This window comes from Mytilus californianus, unplaced genomic scaffold (genome assembly GCF_021869535.1).
Source record: "Mytilus californianus isolate M0D057914Y unplaced genomic scaffold, xbMytCali1.0.p SCAF_4, whole genome shotgun sequence".
NCBI lineage: Eukaryota > Metazoa > Mollusca > Bivalvia > Mytilida > Mytilidae > Mytilus > Mytilus californianus.
The window spans coordinates 6,990,383-7,012,688 of NW_026262690.1; the positions used below are offsets into that span (position 1 = coordinate 6,990,383).

The 22,306-nt window shown below is 32.6% G+C and overlaps 1 protein-coding gene across 2 annotated transcripts in view; it reads left to right on the forward strand.

Moving 5' to 3' along the window:
- LOC127737376 (26S proteasome non-ATPase regulatory subunit 1-like) overlaps nt 1–22,306 on the forward strand; it is a 182,298-nt gene that overhangs the window by 31,120 nt on the left and 128,872 nt on the right. For both annotated transcript variants that reach the window (XM_052247992.1, XM_052247991.1), the window contains one exon: nt 10,404–10,480. In XM_052247992.1, the coding sequence (XP_052103952.1) occupies nt 10,404–10,480 (77 nt within the window). The remainder of the gene's footprint in view (nt 1–10,403; nt 10,481–22,306) is intronic.

Sequence of the window (22,306 nt, forward strand, 5' to 3'; positions counted from 1 at the left end):
CATAAAATTTGATTTATGGACAGAATTATTTAGAAAAAATATAAGACAAAATTTGTAAATGCCAGCCTTTGCTCCTCTCTACAAATCAGTTACTAAGTACAAAATAGATTGAAATAGCATAACAATTATTTAACCAGCTAATAAATTTCTGTAAAATAAGCTGTTTAAAGGTATAAATAACTTCTTAATTTTAAGGAAAATAAGATTATTAGTTCTGAAATAACTAGAATTGATTTAAAGTAAAGCATGGGATGGAATTATAAATTATAAATATTTTTCGAAAAATCATTAGTAGTGATTCTGATAAAGAAAACTAAAGCAGTAAAATGGGAAATCAATTCATAAACTATTGACAAGAAAACAGAAGGACATACTATGATAAAGTGTTGCTCAGTTTACATTTTCTCAACAGATCAAAATGGCTATCAATGAGTATAATAATGTTTGGTATATAACTTAAGAATGATGGTAGTAAATTCCCTTTGATTTCATCTAATATTACAGAAATGTGTATAAGCTACCTTTAGATATCCTCTAATATAACAGAAGTGTGTCTCTGTTTATACAATATCTTTTAAGTTCCATTTGATATCATCCAGAAAATGATTAAGCAGGGAGGGGCTTGGTAATTGTAATCTAATAAAGACAGAAATTTTTCTATGTTCCATATTGATATTATCTAATGTAACAGAATTGTTTCTATTCCTTAACACTCATGTTTGGTTGTGCACATTTAATAAAGACAATACATTGTACTTACATGTTGAAAGGAAAGCAAACTGTGCAACATTTAATTTCATTGAACTACAGGCAGTGGATCACAACTTATTTTTGGGATTTTCTTAACTAATATTTCCATTTTAGATATTAGATAACCATTAATAAAGAATTTACTCTGGTCTTTGATACATAAATAAAGAACCACTTATTTTGACCTTATTAGCTGATTATAGTCAAACCTGTATTAAGCAGTCACTCTTGGGAAGTATCAAAAGTGACCGCTCAAGAGATGCCAACATCGCCCGTGGCAGGGATCAGGTCAAATTGTTTTAGTGTTTTCAATCTGTAAAGTTATCGTACTTGCAAGCAGTGAAATAAAATATGGTGGATCCCTGCACTGAAGAAAAATTTGAAATATGTTAATATTCGTGGAGAAATAAGTTGCTGATACTGTTTTCAATGGAAACTGAAAAGAGTGGAACAAGACGGAATTCAAAATTCACCTTCTATTGCGCGATGTCGGTTGTAAACGGGTTGTAATTTTCATTTTGACTTCGATATTGACAACATACATTTTTCGTCTTGAAGATTTTTGAAAGTTAAAAACATTAAAATGACCATTGTTAAAAGTTGAAATGTCAATTTTGTTCGAAAATAAGGTGACTTTTGACCACGTTAGACAGGTGACCACTGAAATTAATTAAATTATATAGAGAAAACGTTTGAGAGGGTCTGAAAATGACAGTAAGAGGAAGGTGACGGCTGAAACAAGGTGACCGTTAAGGCAGGTTTGACTGTATTTTTTTTTCACATTGTGCAAACAGACCGTCTGAGGGCTTCATAGCCAGTCAAGGTCGTAAAACACACCCATTCAAAACAGTGTGCACACTAACATGGATATATATATATATAATATTGGTCAGTTTGATTAGAGAAATTTTTATGTTATCAAATGAGAGATTTACACACACAAAAATTTACATCCAAACTAAATTTGATGGATACATGTGTTTCTAAAATAATTTTCATCATGTGTCCTCAGAGTTGCAAAGTTTGGACACATATGAATAATTGAGAGCATAAAAATCAAACCTTAGAGATCACATGGGAGCTTATGTCAGCTTTGATTAGTCAAACTTGTTTGGTTCTGAGCTTTCTTACTGGCTTGCAGAACAGATAGATTTATCATTGTCTAGTCTGGGAATACTGATAAGTGTGATAAAATGCATAACTAAATTAAAAACAGCAGATTAACCCTTGAATCAAAAAAATGAGGACTTGACAATTACGTTTTGTAATTCCCAGTGTTGAATACATATATATCTTTGTTATGATGCCATCTATCATACTTAAATCAGGTGGGAGCTGTATGAACATAAATGTCATAGGAAGATTTACTTAACTGATTGATAAATTAATCCAAGTCCTCTGAGACAATAACTTCAAAAAATCATTGTCTATGAGCATTTGTCATGCTAATGTTTTTAATATTGACTTTTAAGGAGCTTTAATTTGAATTTTTTTTATCATGTTAGGAACTTCAGAATTTATAAACATTTATTTTTATGAAACACCTTTATATATAATCTTATGTGTTTTACATAAATAAAACTTTTAAAGTGATCTATTTGCAATAGCAGGATTTGCATTTACAGTCCATTACTTTAGAGGACCTTTTTTGTTATTTTTGTTATTTCTGTCTGTCCATCTGTCCATCCCAAAGTTTCTTACAGCAAAATCTTCTACATTTTACTTTGGAATTGATATAATTTCTTCATACCATATGTTGCAGTATTTCAGATTCCAGTAGTAAGCTTTGAAGTTTGGCATTTCCCCATATGGAGAAGTTTGCCATGCAAAATATACAGATATCAAAATATACAGATATAAGGCATAGGGGAGGGTGTAAAACCTATTGATTTTGGGATCAGTATGTTAAAATTTCTCTGACCTTAAGACTGATCCACCTAAAATGTGCAAACAGGGCTATTTAAGGCTTGCTTTGACATCACCAAGGTACATAATCAATGACCCTTACTAATTCATGGGCAGCTCTTTGTCTAATGAAACTGAATGCCAAGATAACCAATGTTTAAAATAGTCAACATTATTTTATCTTAGCCTTACATTATGAAAGTATAGCTGAGGTGAGAATCAGATAATACTACCACAGATACAGAGTCATTGTGAGACAGAGGAAGAGTTACTCACATTTAGGAGTTTATAATGTCAATGTAAAATATATCAATATTGTCATTTAATACCTCATTTGAACACAACATGTGAAACTGATCAGGTTATCATAAGAAAGGCAAGCAATGAATATTTTTATGCCCCCACAACTAAAAGTTGGGGGCATATTGTTTTACCCTTGTCAGTCTGTCTGTCTGTCCATCCTTCCGTCGATCTGCCCCATTATGGGTATATAGTTATTCCAGATAACTCCTCCTACAGTTTGAATGCTAGGAAGTTTTCACTTTGCTGGATGTTTGTACATATATTGTAGGTGTGCATATGGTTAAGGTTTGTCACTATTCCAAGAACATGACAATGTGATATTTCCTGAGATAACAATCTATAGGAAGGTTTGTCACTCTTCCAAGAATATGACTGTGATATCTCATGAGGTGACAATCTATAGGAAGGTTTGTCACTCTTCCAAGAACATGACAATGTGATATTTCATGAGGTAACAATCTGTTGGAAGGTTTGTCACTCTTCTAAGAACATGACAATGTGATATTTCATGAGGTTACAATCTGTAGGAAGGTTTGTCACTCTTCCAAGAACATGACAATGTGATATTTCATGAGGTAACAATCTGTTGGAAGGTTTGTCACTCTTCCTAGAACATGACAATGTGATATTTCATGAGGTAACAATCAGTAGGAAGGTTTTTCACTCTTCCTAGAACATGACAATGTGATATTTCATGAGGTAACAATCTGTATGAAGGTTTGTCACTCTTCCTAGAACATGACAATGTGATATTTCATGAGGTAACAATCTGTATGAAGGTTTAACACTCTTCCAAGAATATTACAATGTGATATCTCATGAGGTGATAATCTGTAGGAAGGTTTGTCACTCTTCCTAGAACATGACAATGTGATATTTCACGAGGTAACAATCAGTAGGAAGATTTGTCACTCTTCCAAGAACATGACAATGTGATATCTTATGAGGTAACAATCTGTAGGAAGGTTTGTCACTCTTCCAAGAACATGACAATGTGATTTCTCATGAGGTGACAATCTTTAGGAAAGTTTTTTGCTGTTCAAGAACATGACAATGTGATATCTCATTGGGTTACATTCTGTAGGAAGGTTTGTCACTCTTCCAAGAACATGACAATGTGATTTCTCATGAGGTAACAATCTTTAGGAAAGTTTTTTGCTGTTCAAAGAACATGACAATGTGATATCTCATTGGGTTACATTCTGTAGGAAGGTTTGTCACTCTTCCAAGAACATGATAATGTGATATCTCATGAGGTGACAATCTGTAGGAAGGTTTGTCACTCTTCCAAGAACATGACAATGTGATATCTCATGAGGTGACAATCTGTAGGAAGGTTTGTCACTCTTCCAAGAACATGACAATGTGATATCTCATGAGGTGACAATCTGTAGGAAGGTTTGTCACTCTGTTATTCTACCACTGGAATGACCTGTCTTTTACCACTAGTGTGACAAATCTTTCTGCCACTAAATTCACCAATCCTTCTGCCACACAAAAGTCACCAATCTTTCTGCCACTAAACTGACCAACCTTTCTGTCACTATAGTTATCAATCATTCTTTCACTAAAGTGACTAATTGTTCAGTCGCTAAATTGACCAAACTTTCTGCCACTAAAGGGACCAATTTCATGGTTCTGCTGCAAAAGTGACAATCTTTCTGCCACTTTAATGACAAATAGTTTTTAATATAATAATAAAAATAGTAATAATAATAATAATAATAATGTTTATCCAGGTAAAGGCAATGAATAGAAATACATAATAAGTTTTTAAAACTTAGGTAAATACAACCTTATTAAAGATATAGTAAAGGTTGTGAATGAGGTACATCTAATGCCTTCACCCAAGGATGACCCATCAAACAATCTTATTTCCAATGGGGTCCAATATAAAGTGACCAATTATTTTGTCACTGAAGAGATTGGTCTCTCAGCTACTAAAGTGACCAATTATTCTGCAAATATAGTGACTATTTATTCTGCAACTTTAAAATTGACAAATTATTATGCAACTGAAGTGACCAATCTTTCTGCCACTAAAGTTAAAAATTATTAATATAAATAAGTAAAGTGACGTTTCTGCCTCTTAAGTGACTAAATATTCTACAAGTAAAGTGTCCAATCTTTCTTCCACTTAAGTGACTTAATTATTCTGTACCTAAAGTGACCAATTATTCTGTAACTAAAGTGACTAACTATTCACTTTTAAGCATGGTACCACACAGACAGATTTTTTTTTCAAATGAGAAAATAGCTATTCCACGCCTGCTATTTTTGTTACTTTTATAAATTTTGACTTGGATGGAGAGTTGTCTCATTGGCACTCATACCACATCTTCTTATATCTATATATAATCTACTGTTATGGATAAAACTTTGCAGGATTGTGAACATTGCAGAAGATATTATAAATTAATATAAAACATTGTAAAAATTAGATGTGGTATGATTGCCAATGAGACAACTATCCACCCAAGTTCAAATGAAGTGGATGTAAGCAATTATAGGTAACCGCACAGCCTTCAACAATGGAAAACACCCTTACCGTATAGTTGGCTATAAAAGGCCCCAACATGAAAAATATGAAACAATTCAATTGAGAAAACATAATTTATAACAAAACAATTTACTAAAAAAAAATATGACAGACATGAACCAACGACAACCAGTGAACTACAGGCTCCTGACATGGGACACGCACATAAGGAATGTGGCGGGGTTAAACATGTTTGTGAGGGCTCAACCTGCCCCCTAACCCGGGACAGTGGTGTTACAGCACAACATATATAAGAACATAATATAAAAATCAGTTTATTCCTACAATTTTAAAATCACTGGCTGATTTGAGCTAAAACATACTAGTAATTTAATTTTTATTTCTGAATAGAAACAAATTTCAGCTAGAGAATATAAAATTGTCCAGAAAAAGAAAGTGATTTTGTGTAGGTTGATTGACTGGGAATTATGTTTTGTAGGATTAGATTTCTGTCGTATCAAATTAGATTTAGGATTTCTATTGTGGCTTGACAGTTGATTATAGCATGTTATAAAACAATTGACATTTGTGAAGAATGTACTGTTTGTTGTTGACATCTTCATTATGAAGACAAAACCTCAACCACATTTCTGCCACTTTACTATTTTTGTTTATAATTTTATTTTCCCTTATTCTCATCTTTACAATGAGCACTCTTGTCATGGCTTTTAATTTGTTGTATATTGTATAAAGATCCTATTTTCCTCAACATTTATTTAGCTGTCGACAAGTATTATGTGGAATAGAATTAGAAATTGCAGGAGAGAAATAAAAACTCATTTGTTTTGGAAGCCTTGTTTCTGACAACTTTTATTAATGTTTTCTCAATGGAAAATAGATTTTGCTGACAAGTGTTAACGGCTTGTTAACCCAGCATTTAAATTTCAACAAAGTTCAAATAGAAAAATAGCACATTTTTCTATGTCAGTTTCAAGGTTTCATAGTTTAATTCATAAAGTGCAATGTAATTTGATCATTCCAAAATATTGAAATGACACTATCTGGAGACAAATTAAGTAAGAAAGTTTATAATTTTAACTGATAAAACAATGTCCAGAACAAAAGAATCATTTTAAGTATAGAACACAACCTCCAATGAGCTTTAAGAGTAGGTGGATGTAGATATCATGGTATTTAAAAAAAATAAGGAGATGTGGTATGATTGCCAATGAGACAACTATCCACCCAAGTTCAAATAAAGCGGATGTAAGCAATTAATATAGGTAGACCGTACGGTCTTCAACAATGAGACAAACCCATACTATATAGTCGGCTATAAAAAATGTGAAACAATTCAATTGAGAAAAATAACTGCCAAATTTATAACAAATCAATTTACCAAAAAGACAGAACTAACCAACGACAACCACTGAACTACAGGCTACTGACTTGGGACAGGCACATAAAGAATGTGGCAGGGTTAAACATGTTTGTGAGGGCTCAACCCTCCCCCTAACATGGGAAAGTTCATTTCCTATACATATCTGTTACCAGGGGATAAAAAAACATTATCAAACATAAAACTGGAAACAAATATTTCTTTTTCACTTTTTCAAACATTAAAATTGACCTGACTACACAAATATTGATGCTATCTGCTATAGTTGCACTTCATTCTCATAAAGCATGGCCTTTGGTAGCAGGAAGTAAAACAAATGATTTGATAAATGGTTCTAATTAAAGCTAAATTATTTTTTCTTCAAACATGGAAATAATGGCCTCAAACTTATTGTCAAGAGTGATTAATTATATAAATTAAATGTGATGATGGCCTGTAGTTATATGATGAAGTTGCCATTAAATCCATAAAGTATTAACAGAACTATCTGACTAAGTAAATACCTAGAAGTAACAAGACTTTCAAAGTAATACTTTATAATAGTGCCTATAGTTCAACTTTTTTTTTTATATTTGACTATTATATTGAACTGATGCTATGGTGTTTGTCTGTCATTGTTAAGGATGTTTGTCTGTCATTGAACTGATGCTATGGTTTTTGTCTGTCATTGTAAAGAATGTTTGTCTGTCATTGAACTGATGCTATGGTGTTTGTCTGTCATTGTTAAGGATGTTTGTCTGTCATTGTTAAGGATGTTTGTCTGTCATTGTTAAGGATGTTTGTCTGTCATTGTTAAGGATGTTTGTCTGTCATTGTTAAGGGTGTTTGTCTGTCATTGTTAAGGGTGTTTGTCTGTCATTGTTAAGGATGTTTGTCTGTCATTGTTAAGGATGTTTGTCTGTCATTGTTAAGGGTGTTTGTCTTGTTTTTTGTTGTTGCTTTTTTTCTAGTTGACTTATTGGACCTCTGTGGAGATATACTTCAAAAGAAAAGAATATTTCCACTGAAAATTTTCAAGATGTTCATAGGATTTTAAATTGAAACCAGTGTACACAACTTATAATCTAATTTTTGTTTGGACCTCTTTAATAGTTTTCCTAATTTAAAACCAATAATTAATATAATTTTTATCCAGAATGTCTGCAACTAAAATATCTTTCCAACATCTCTCTCTATATACTCCTGGTTACAGGAATATATAGAAATTGTGCTGTCACTTTGTTTGTTTGTTCCATCATTTATTTACTGTCCATTCTTTCAATCATTTCTTGTTCATCTATATAAAATTGCATCTTCAATTCCTCCACCCCTCACTGCTGGTATATTATCTTCTGAGCTAAACAATTCACATGTTATGCCTAGTCACAATAGGAACTAAAAGATTTGTTAGACAACTACAGACCAAAATTCATTTTGCCTAAACTTTCCAATATTTTTGAAAAATATGTCTGTAAACATCTTTTTGGAAGTACACCACTAATTCATGGCCCCATTGCTTTCTATGTTAAATTCCTCAATTTCAAGCAGACACAGCTCTTTTGTTTCAAGTTCAAATAAAGTGACAATCATTGCATGTCAAAGCAACACTTTACGGTGTCTTGTACTGGAAAAATCAACATACCTTTAATGGCATATAAGAAAGAACTGGTTCCCGGAACTTCGGATGTACCAAAACAGGTACTTCAGATCTGACATACAGGCAAAAAGTACCCTCTTTATAAAATTTGGTGCAGTTTTTTTAATATTTAAAATTATAAGTCAAAAAGTGTTCTACAATGATCACCAGTCATTAAGCTTTCATTTGATACCAACAATACCTAAATATTCTACATATTTTGAAAGTTACACTCATGCGTAGGAACTATTTTGTGCTAAATATGTACTACTTTCTGGTATGTGCTTTCTGGCCGGGCCGAATTAGTGGTGTTACACCCTTGAGATATCTATTGAAATACAAACTCCTTCATGCCAGTCAGACTGGTTTTCGAAGCCACCATTAATATTCCTGTCATACAGCTTTACTAAAACTTTTATTGACCAGTGGTTGAAAGCCATTGTCATAGTTTTAGAAACGAGGAATCTGCTATGTTATCAAGGGACTGAAATTAATCATGACAATGTGAACCTTCTTGAACTAATGTTTTCTAAATGAGCTTTGCCATAAATATACAAAAATGATGTAGTATTGAATATGTGACTTTTTCAACCTTTTTCACAACTCCAACTGAGGAAAACCTATTTAGAAAGATAATTATACACATGACTGTTAATAATAAGTAGCTCAGGTAGACTACATTGTAATTAAAAGATGGTGTGAAGACATTGACGTCATTTTCATGTAATGATTAGAGCTAATTAAAGTGTAAATTGAATGATAAATTATTAACACATCCTACATATTTCACACCAATAGAAAATCTCTGCTTTGTGATATGAGTACATCTAGCAGTAAATCAAGGTGATGCGGAATATGTACATATGGAAATATATTTTCTTTGAAATTATTATCTCAAAACAGGAGGTATAAAATTAAGCCCTGTAATTTGCAAAATTAGTTAATTCTTGCAGTCCTGTCAAAATTAGATAATTGTATAGATAAATGAGTAGGATGACATAACATTGACACTTCAGTGCTTGAATGTCATTTGTGATGACATTATGATATAATAGCCACATAAAAAATCACTGATTTTCCTTCAATGCCAGAAGTTTTAAGACTTTAAGCAAATAAGTGAGATGAAATTGAAAAAAAAAATTAGTGTTGATGAGTGGCAGACTTAATGATTTTGAACATCAGAAAGATATTATTTGAGAAATTTATAATATTCTTTGAATTTTAATTCAATAAGCTTAATAAATTATCTTATTATACCTTTTTTTTTAATTTTGTATTATATACAGCCAAATTTGTCATTTGTGAATATGTGTGATGAACTGTACATTTACTGAATAACTAATCCAAGCATTTGAATGCCAAAGGATATTCAATAAGTGACCAAACATTCAGAAATGCATGTATAGGTTGAATATTTTGTATATTTGAACTATTGAAATTTATAGTTATTCTTATTATATTGATCTTAATGTAAAACATTTTGTGAAATCTCAGTTTTAATTTGACAGGGAAATTACGGTATTTCATTGCAACCATTGTAATAATGTGTAATTACATGTTCCAAAAGAAGCAATTGTCACCCTCTAATTGAAAAGGTATAATGGATTAGTAATGAAAGTTTTCCCAAATCAGAGGCCTCTTAAAATTAATATTCTTTGCTTTTAGAAATGGCTCCCTCTAACCTTTGAAGTTTTGTTGATTTGTTTTGTAAAGTTTACAACAAAGAATTATTAAATTTCTCTACTGCCTCAGTGGTCTTGTGGTAGATTGCAGGAGATCCTTGGTTCCATCTCCTGCAAGGTCAAACTAGAGACTTGCTACTGGCCACTTAGCACATGGCAATTAGCAATAGGACCTAGACAAAAAAACAGGGAAATAAAACCCTTTTTGGCCTTTGAAATCTCCAAGTTTAAACTCTACAATAAATTACGCTTGGTTTTATTTTATTTCAGGTGAAGCAGCAGGGTTAGCCATGGGGCTGGTTATGTTGGGAACAAAACATGCAAATGCTATAGAGGACATGTTAGCAGTAAGTATTCAACATGAACATTTAGTAATTGGTTATGGGTAATACCGGTACATCAAGTTTAAAAGTTACTTTTGTAAAATGCCAAATGGGTCACATTATATAAATGTTTTCAGAAAAGAATGAAATAGATGAATAAGCATAATGTTATATCCATTGTAATGAACCATTAGAAAATACCATGACTGGAAAGCATTTTACAGAAGACAAGATAAGAAAAGCATTTTACAGAAGACAACATAAGAAAAGCATTTTTATAAATTGATTTACCTTTTAACCTTGACACTTATAAAACACAAAACTATGTCACCATTTGTTTAACAGTATATCAAGCATGTAAAGTGCAAAGTATGATAAGAAAGGAGGCCAGTAATTAAATAGCAGAAAAATTATTGCTTCTATGAACAGTATTTAAAACTGACTTTGTCCCAGTTTTCCACTCATGCTAAGAAACATTGTCTGCCAGTAATTTAATAGCAGAAAAAATTATTGCTTCTATGAACAATATTTTAAACTGACTTTGTCCCAGTTTTTTACTTGTGCTAAGAAACAAGGCCAGTAATTTAATTGCAGAAAAAAATATTGCATCTATGAACAGTATTTAAAACTGACTGTCCCAGTTTTCTACTTAACACAGTTATATTGGTAAATATTCAATCAAATTTCAAGTATTAAGACATTAAATATGAAATACAATGCTTTAATGGTTGTCAGCTGTAACAGTTTGAATTTTATTTCACTTAAGATCATCTCCCTGGGAGACATTGTTTCATATATCATCAATTTGAAAGGAAAGGTGTCTTGTAAAGAGGATTTTTTTCTTCTGCCTGTATCTTTATGTATTTTTTTCTAGTGATTGGTTTATTTTTTTTTTCTAATGTATAAATGAGCCTTAAAGTTGATTATGTTTGTACACCTTGTCCCTTGACAACTGAACTTACAGTATTTCTTCTATCTGGAAAGTGTAGTAGACAAATAAAGCAATTTACCCTGTATAGTGAAATATCCTTAATTCAATTCTGCTCACAAACATTTTACCAGATCATTTTTTTTCCACTCTGTTTAGCTGTGAATTTTGTTTTTGCTGTCAAATTCTGGGATTCTTCTGTATAGTGCATTATCTCAAATCTGCATTTATTTTACAAACCTTTGAATGAATTAAATTGGGTTTCATCTCCAGCCTGGTCAAACCTAGACTTAAAAATTGGTATTTGCTGTTTCTACACTAAGTACATGACATGTCTGCAAGCCAACTGTTACCTTTTTGTCGAGCCTTCGACTTTAGTCGAAAAAGCGAGACATAGCGATCCTACATTCCGTCGGCGTCGTCGTCGGCGGCGTCCACAAATATTCACTCTGTGGTTAAAGTTTTTGAAATTTTAATAACTTTCTTAAACTATCCTGGATTTCTACCAAACTTGGACAGAAGCTTGTTTATGATCATAAGATAGTATCCAGAAGTAAATTTTGTAAAAATAAAATTCCATTTTTTCCGTATTTTACTTATAAATGGACTTAGTTTTTCTGCCGGGAAATATTACATTCACTCTGTGGTTAAAGTTTTTAAAATTTTAATAACTTTCTTAAACTATCCTGGGTTTCTACCAAACTTGGATAGAAGCTTGTTTATGACCATAAGATAGTATCCAGAAGTAAATTTTGTAAAAAAAAAAATTCATTTTTTCCTTATTTTACTTTTAAATGGACTTAGATTTTCTGCCAGGAAACAACACATTCACTCTGTGGTTAAAGTTTTTAAAATTTTAATAACTTTCTTATACTATTTTGGATTTGTACCAAACTTGGACAGAAGCTTGTTTATGATCAAAAGCTAGAATCTAGAAGTAAATTTTGTAAAAATAAAATTCCATTTTTTCCGTATTTTACTTTTAAATGGACTTAGATTTTCTGCCAGGAAACAACACATTCACTCTGTGGTTAAAGTTTTTTAAATTTTAATAACTTTCTTATACTATTTTGGATTTGTACCAAACTTGGACAGAAGCTTGTTCATGATCTAATGCTAGTATCTAGAAGGAAATTTTGTTTTCTTCCAGTTAACATTACATTCAGTCTGCAGTTTAAGTTTTTAAACATTTATTAGATTCATAAACTATCCTGGATTTTTACCAAACTTGGACAGAAGCTTCTTACATTCAAAAGATAGTATCAAGAGGAATATTTTTATTGATTTACTTCCTCATTTTTGTTGAGGCTGCGATTAACAGAAAAAGTAGGCGAGACACTGGGTTCCTCGGAACCCTTACGAATTTTTTGAACAAGCAGGTTTAAAAGTTGGCTCAGTGTGTCATTCTATTACAGGGATCATGGTCATATATGATTAATATTTTTTGTCCTGATATACAAGTAATATTTGCCATTGGACATTAAACACCAATCTGTCCATTCATCCAAGCACCATTTCTCCATTATGTAAATAAATTGTACATCTTTTATGTGGTTTCTGCAGTAGGGATTTCCTCAGATAAAGTTTTAAACTCTTTGCATCTCCTCCAAAACCACTGAAACTTAAATCCCTGTTCTATTTTGTGTATTTGCTTTCCGTCCTAAGATTAGATTAGTCTTACATTATTACTGTAAGCTTTGATTAGTAATTATGGTGTACATAGATATAGCCCAAAAAGCAGTTGAATGTTAAATTTGGCTTAGAAGTCTCCTAAACTTTTGGGAACTTTTGCCAAAAAAGTTATGATAAGCACATTTTGACCTTGTACTGCTAGAGGAGGTAAGAACTTCTCCATTTCATTCCTCTGTCAGAAACAAGTGGAGGCTACTTAATTTATGTAATACCTAGATTCAACAGTTTTCCTTCATCATTATTCAATATTAGTACAGTGATCGCATACATAAGGAAGATGTTCACCTACTGTTTTGGACAGATTTGCATATATTATTTTTATACGACCGCAAAAAATTTTTTGTGGTCGTATATTGGTATGACGTTGGCGTCGTCGTCGTCGTCGTCCCGCGTCATCGTCCGAAGACGCATTGGTTTTCGCACTCCAACTTTAGTTTAAGTGAATGGATCTCTATGAAATTTTACCATAAGGTTCAATACCACAAAAGGAAGGTGGGGATTGATTTTGGGGGTTATGGTACCAACAGTTAAGGAATTAGGGGCCAAAAATAAGCATTTTCTAGATTCCAGACAATAACTGTGGAACGGTGTATGGATCTCTCTGAAATTATACTACAAGTTTCCAAACCACAAAGGGATGGTTAGGATTTGCTTTGGGGGTTATTGCTCAAACCGTTTAAGAATTAGGGGCAAAAAAGGGGGAAAAACAAGGTTGTCCTCATTAATGGACAAATACTTTAGTACAAAACATAATTTAAAGCAGTGTAAGGGAGATAAATCAAATACATCATTGAAATTATCTCCCTTACACTGCTTTTAAATTATGTATAAAGTAATGGTTAATGAACAATTAAGATAATTTAAAACAGTGTAAGGGAGGTAATCCAAATACAACGTTTTGGTTACTTCCCTTACACTGCTTTTAAATTATGTTTAAAGAAATGCATATTTATAAAGGAAGACCAGTATGGCGCATTAGATTTGTAAAATCTTTGACCACATTTATTTATTTGTTATGCCGAATCTAACTGTGTATTTAGATTTTTAATTTTGGGTCCAGTTTTCAAATTGGTCTACATTAAGGTCCAAAGGGTCCAAAATTAAACTTTGTTTGATTTTAACAAAAATTGAATATATGGGGTTCTATGATATGCTGAATCTAAACATGTATTTAGATTTTTGATTTTTGGCCCAGTTTTCAAGTTGGTCCAAATTGGGGTCCAAAATTAAACTTTGTTTGATTTCAACAAAAATTGAATATATGGGGTTCTTTGATATGCTGCATCTAAGATTTTTTATTTGTGGACCCCGCTATCAAATTGGTTCATATTGAGGTCAAAAGGGTCCAAAATTAAACTTTGTTTGATTTCATCAAAAATTTAATTATTGGGGTTCTTTGATATGCCAAATCTAACCGTGTATTTAGATTTTTAATTTTGGGTCCCGTTTTTTGAATTGGTCTACATTAAGGTCCAAAGGGTCCAAAATAAAACTTAGTTTGATTTTAACAAAAATTGAATTTTTGGGGTTCTTTGATATGCTGAATCTAAACATGTGTTTAGATTTTTGATTATGGGACCAGTTTTCAAGTTGGTCCAAGTTGGGGTCCAAAATTAAACTTTGTTTGATTTCAACAAAAATTGAATATATGGGGTTCTTTGATATGCTGAATCTTACCATGTATTTAGATTTTTTATTTGTGGGCCCGCTATCAAATTGGTTCATATTGAGGTCAAAAGGGTCCAAAATTAAACTTTGTTTGATTTCATCAAAAATTTAATTATTGGGGTTCTTTGATATGCCAAATCTAACCGTGTATTTAGATTTTTAATTTTGGGTCCCGTTTTTTGAATTGGTCTACATTAAGGTCCAAAGGGTCCAAAATAAAACTTAGTTTGATTTTAACAAAAATTGAATTTTTGGGGTTCTTTGATATGCTGAATCTAAACATGTGTTTAGATTTTTGATTATGGGACCAGTTTTCAAGTTGGTCCAAGTTGGGGTCCAAAATTAAACTTTGTTTGATTTCAACAAAAATTGAATATATGGGGTTCTTTGATATGCTGAATCTTACCATGTATTTAGATTTTTTATTTGTGGGCCCGCTATCAAATTGGTTCATATTGAGGTCAAAAGGGTCCAAAATTAAACTTTGTTTGATTTCATCAAAAATTTAATTATTGGGGTTCTTTGATATGCCAAATCTAACCGTGTATTTAGATTTTTAATTTTGGGTCCCGTTTTTTTAATTGGTCTACATTAAGGTCCAAAGGGTCCAAAATTAAACTTAGTTTGATTTAAACAAAAATTGAATTCTTGGGGTACTTTGATATGCTGAATCTAAACATGTGTTTAGATTTTTGATTATGGGACCAGTTTTCAAGTTTGTCCAAGTTGGGGTCCAAAATTAAACTTTGTTTGATTTCAACAAAAATTGAATATATGGGGTTCTTTGATATGCTGAATCTAACCATGTATTTTGATTTTGGACAATGGACCATAATAGGTAAATTAAAAAAATTGAAGTTCTTAGACCACATTCTTTCTGTGTCAGAAACCTATGCTGTGTCAAATATTTAATCACAATCCAAATTCAGAGCTGTATCAAGCTTGAATGTTGTGTCCATACTTGCCCCAACTGTTCAGGGTTCGACCTCTGCGGTCGTATCAAGCTGCGCCCAGCGAAGCATTTTATTTAAGTCTGTGGGTATAACTACCTAGGAAACTACCATATTTATGCATTTGACTGATTGCGACTATGATAATTGATAAATTCTTACACTTATGACACTGTGTGGCTATTCTTCAAAACGGCAACATTTAATGAAGGCTGGTCCAGACAAGGTTTGGTCTTGGTTAGACTTTTATCTCAATGTATTAAATTACTCTCATTAAGAATGGCACATGGTTCTTAGTTAAACTACTTTAAGTAAGTTAGAGGCCAAATATCAGCTTTGATTACAGCAGTTTAAACCTTAGTTTAAATAGATTTTAATTTGGTAAAACTGAAAGTTTTATGTAAATGTGTTCATGCCTCCGCCGTAACGGAAGGGGCATTAAGTTTTACCCTTGTCCAGCTGTAAGTCCGTCTGTCCGTCCATCCGTTTGCCCCGAAATTGGTTTCCGTTTCTTTAACTTTAGTTTGCCTCAACCAAATGTTTTGAATCTTATACATAATGCTTATTACCACAAAACACAGATCAAGTCTGAATTTGGGTAGCGTCACTTTTACCTTTCTAGAGTTATGCCCCTTTACAAATGGAAAAATTGCTGAATTTTTCGTTTCCGTTCTCTAACTTAGATTTGCCTCAACCAAATGTTATAAAACTTATACACAATGCTTATTATCACAAAACTCAGATCAAGTACGAATTTAGGTAGCATCACTTTTACCGTTCTTGAGTTATGTCCCTTTATAACATTATGTGCAAGTGGGGGCATCATCTGTGTCCCATGGACACATTCCCCATTTATTAAATGTTGGTTTTTTTTAAATGATTGCAGCCTTATTGTGAATACTTATATAAAAGCTTTAAAACACTGCCACACATTATTTTGGCCTTCTGAAGTCGTGAACCTCTTAAGTCGTGCTAGGGACTTATAACAGCTTTAAAACACTGCCACACATTCTTTTGGCCCTCTGAAGTCATGAACCTCTTAAGTCATGCTAGGGACTTATAACAGCTTTAAAACACTGCCACACATTCTTTTGGCCCTTTGAAGTCATGAACCTCTTAAGTCATGCTAGGGACTTATAACAGCTTTAAAACACTGCTACACATTTATTTGGCCTTCTGAAGTCATGAACCTCTTAAGTCATGCTAGGGACTTATAACAGCTTAAAAACACTGCCACACATTCATTTGGCTCTCTGAAGTCATGAACCTCTTAAGTCATGTTAGGGACTTATAACAGCTTTAAACACTGCCACACATTCATTTGGCCCTCTGAAGTCATGAACCTCTTTTAAGTCATGCTAAGGACTTATAACAGCTTTAAAACACTGCCACACATTCTTTTGGCCCTCTGAAGTCATGAACCCCTTAAGTCATGCTAGGGACTTATAACAGCTTTAAAACTCTGCCACACATTCATTTGGCCCTCTGAAGTCATGAACCTCTTAAGTCATGCTAGGGACTTATAACAGCTTTAAAACTCCGCCACACATTCATTTGGCCCTCTGAAGTCATGAACCTCTTAAGTCATGCTAGGGACTTTTGTCATTTTTGTCATTTAGTGTGAAGGGCTGATCTTTGCTTGTCTCTGTTAAATCAGTGATTTGGAGCTTGACGTGTTGTATAGATACCTGTCTATTGTTGAAGACAGCATACTGACCTCCATAAGTCCTCTTTTCTATTATTGGTAGCTGTATCATTGACTTATTCATCACACCACCTTTTGTTCATACATAATAACACAAAAAAGGACAACAATAATTACCAAAGATATTGAACAGCACAACAGATTACATCAGACTCCACCAATAAGCATGGGAATGGCCTTACTGTACATAATTAAAATGAAATGTTACCTCGGATAGATTTAAGCTGATACATAATTTTCCACACTGTCATAAATATAATAATAGATACATTCATGAAAAAAACCTTCTCCAAGTATTTAGTAAAAATGACATCTATAAGAAGATAAGACGGATGGGATTGTTAATAGTTTGGAGGGGAAATTAATTTTCTATGTGATGTTTGTTTCACTACCTTACCAATTCCATTTCATTGTTTAATAACTTGATTGGAAAGTATTTATGTCTCAGCTTAGAATTAACAAATCATTCTCCCTCAACTGATTATCACAGACAATATTAGCTGGCAGCCCTTTATGGATTGCATGAAGATAAACTCGGCTATTTGTCAATAAAACTTTCCTTATAGGGGGATTTGTATAGAATAATGAATGAATGGAAATACAGATTTTTTTTATTCCTCAATACTTAAAGTTCAAATTTTGTCTCTAATATATATCAAAAAGTTCTATAGTATATATATTAATATCCAGACAGAATGAGAACTTAAATCTTGAGAAGAAAATAAGAAATGTAAAGAAACTACTCATGACATGTTGTCTTGTAAAATTTACAAGAGATCATTTGTCTTTATTGTTTGTTAAAAGATATGTTTCAGACATGCTCTCTTTGACTCATTGGACCATCTTGTTTGTTTCTTTTTATGCCATGGTGTATAGTGACCCATATATAATTTCTGTATATTTTATACATTGGAAACCCCTAAGTTGTCTTTATTTCTGTATATATTATACATTGGAAACCCCCTATGTTGTCTTTATTCCTCTATGTCGTCTTTATTTCTGTATGTATTATACGTTGGAAACCCTCTATGTCGTCTTTATTTCTGTATATATTATATGCTGGAAACCCTCTATGTCGTCTTTATTTCTGAATATATTATACGTTGGAAACCCTCTATGTCGTCTTTATTTCTGTATGTATTATACGTTGGAAACCCTCTATGTCGTCTTTATTTCTGTATGTATTATACGTTGGAAGCCCTCTATGTCGTCTTTATTTCTGTATATATTATACGTTGGAAACCCTCTATGTCGTCTTTATTTCTGTATGTATTATACGTTGGAAACCCTCTGTGTCGTCTTTATTTCTGTATGTATTATAGGCTGGAAACCCTCTGTGTCGTCTTTATTTCTGTATGTATTATATGCTGGAAACCCTCTGTGTCGTCTTTATTTCTGTATGTATTATACGTTGGAAACCCTCTGTGTCGTCTTTATTTCTGTATGTATAATACGTTGGAAACCCTCTGTGTCGTCTTTATTTCTGTATGTATTATACGTTGGAAACCCTCTGTGTCGTCTTTATTTCTGTATGTATTATACGTTGGAAACCCTCTGTGTCGTCTTTATTTCTGTATGTATTATACGTTGGAAACCCTCTGTGTCGTCTTTATTTCTGTATGTATTATACGCTGGAAACCCTCTGTGTCGTCTTTATTTCTGTATGTATTATACGTTGGAAACCCTCTGTGTCGTCTTTATTTCTGTATGTATTATACGCTGGAAACCCTCTGTGTCGTCTTTATTTCTGTATGTATTATACGCTGGAAACCCTCTGTGTTGCTTTATTTCTGTATGTATTATACGCTGGAAACCCTCTATGTCGTCTTTATTTCTGTATGTATAACCCTCTGTGTCGTCTTTATTTCTGTATGTATAACCCTCTGTGTCGTCTTTATTTCTGTATGTATTATACGCTGGAAACCCTCTGTGTCGTCTTTATTTCTGTATGTATTATACGTTGGAAACCCTCTGTGTCGTCTTTATTTCTGTATGTATTATTCGTTGGAAACCATCTATGTCGTCTTTATTTATGTATGTATTATACGTTGGAAATCCTCTATGTCGTCTTTATTTCTGTATATATTATACGCTGGAAACACTCTATGTCGTCTTTATTTCTGTATGTATTATACGCTGGAAACCCTCTATGTCGTCTTTATTTCTGTATGTATTATACGCTGGAAACCCTCTATGTTGTCTTTATTTCTGTATGTATTATACGCTGGAAACCCTCTGTTGTCTTTATTTCTGTATGTATTATACGTTGGAAACCCTCTATGTTGTCTTTATTTCTGTATGTATTATACGTTGGAAACCCTCTATGTTGTCTTTATTTCTGTATATATTATACGTTGGAAACCCTCTATGTCGTCTTTATTTCTGTATATATTATACGCTGGAAACCCTCTATGTCGTCTTTATTTCTGCATATATTATACGTTGGAAACCCTCTATGTCGTCTTTATTTCTGTATATATTAAACATTGGAAACCCTCTGTGTTGTCTTTATTTCTGTATGTATTATACATTGGAAACCCTCTATGTTGTCTTTATTTCTGTATATATTATACGTTGGAAACCCTCTATGTCGTCTTTATTTCTGTATGTATTATACGTTGGAAACCCTCTATGTTGTCTTTATTTCTGTATATATTATACGTTGGAAACCCTCTGTGTTGTCTTTATTTCTGTATGTATTATACGCTGGAAACCCTCTATGTCGTCTTTATTTCTGTATATTTTATATGTTGGAAACCCTCTATGTTGTCTTTATTTCTGTTTAAAGCATATTCTGTGATCTGTCATCGTCTTCATATTTGTGTAGTGCATGCTCTTAGTCGAAGCATATTATTTATCAAATTATAAGTGGTAGTAGTCATGTGAAGAAATTGATGACATCCTGGCATGACAAACTTACAAATATGTGTAAATATTGTTTGTATTATCTTGCCATTACATTCAGCTTTAAACCAAACTTAATTTACTGAGTGTTACTAAAGTTGTTATCCAATGTAAACACATTTTGTTTACTTTTTATTTTGCATCAAATTTCGTAATCATTGTTGTTCTTTAATTATTAGTCTTTACTACTTATTTATTTAGATCCTTAGAATCCTATTTTATGTCTAACAGAACTAAAATAAACTTCATTTTACTGGCTTCATTCCTTGTAAAACTACTATTTTGATGTTATTTTGGTGTTAGATAAACTGATTACAATTTGTCAACCCATCCTAAATGGTTAGCATTCCATGACATGTGCTTAGCCTGGTTGGAGAGTTCACTGACATTTATAATGGTAAACTAACTGTATAAATGACCATTTATAATAGTAAATGTTTAAATTAAGTCTCAAGAAATGTGTTGTTTATCAAGTTAATTTATTAGGAGTTATAAATAATCAATACCCTATTAGGTTATTGTGTTGGACAGAAGAGTGTTTCTAGGAGAGTCTCAGATAGCATAGGATTTCCAGTCACTGTACTTCTAATGTATTTATTAATAACAGTCAACAGATGACTAGGTTTCTTTGTGGAAAGCATTCTGCTACTTGTCAAATCAAATACAACAATTTATCAAATGAAACATTTTTTCCCAATTCCACAAAGACTCTTGATATTAGAAAAACAAATATTGACACTGTATACAAGTTAAAGTTCTTCTAAGTATAATTGTATTTAATAAAAATTTGCATATTATCTGACATAAAGGAAAAACAAGAATTAAAAACTATTGAATCAGAAATCAACTGTAAATCCCTCTAACAAATGTCACCATCATCACCAAACTTTAAACAGACATCAACCATCAACCCTCAAACATGCATCATCACCAAACTTTAAACAGACATCAACCATAAACCCTTAAGCATGCATCATTACCAAACTTTAAACAAACATCAACCATCAACCCTCAAGCATGCATCATCACAAAACTTCAAACAAATGTCACCATCAACCCTCAAAAATGCATCATCACCAAACTTTAAACAAATGTTACCATCAACCCTCAAAAATGCATCATCGCCAAACTTTAAACAAATGTTACCATCAACCCTCAAAAATGCATCATCACCAAACTTTAAACAAGCATAACCATCAACCCTCAAGCATGCATCATCACAAAACTTCAAACAAATGTCACCATCAACCCTTAAGTATGCATCATCACCAAACTTCAAACAAATGTTACCATCAACCCTCAATCATGCATCATCTCCAAACTTCAAACAAATGTCACCATCAACCCTCAAACATGCATCACCAAACTGTAAACAAGCATAACCATCAACCCTCAAACATGCATCATCACCGAACTTTAAACAAGCATAACCATCAACCCTTAAGCATGCATCATCACCAAACTTCAAACAAATGTCACCATCAACCCTCAAACATGCATCATCACCGAACTTTAAACAAGCATAACCATCAACCCTTAAGCATGCATCATCACCAAACTTCAAACAAATGTCACCATCAACCCTCAAACATGTATCACCACCAAACTTTAAACAAGCATAACCATCAACCCTTAAGCATGCATCATCACCAAACTTCAAACAAATGTCACCATCAACCCTCAAACATGCATCATCACCAAACTTTAAACAAGCATAACCATCAACCCTAAAGCATGCATCATCACCAAACTTCAAACAAACACCACTATTTACCCTCAGTTACACATAGCTGTCCTCCCTCAAACTTACTTTAGGACTTACCTTCAACACACATTCAGATAAAACATCATCTTCATCAAAAAGTTGTCACTAGTCACAATAACATTACTGAAAAGTAAATCAATTAAAATATCAATCAAGTTCTCTATTAAAACAATTGTTCAAGTTATTAGGGAAAAATTACATTCTTACATAATACAAAATGAAAAATTAAAGGAAAAAT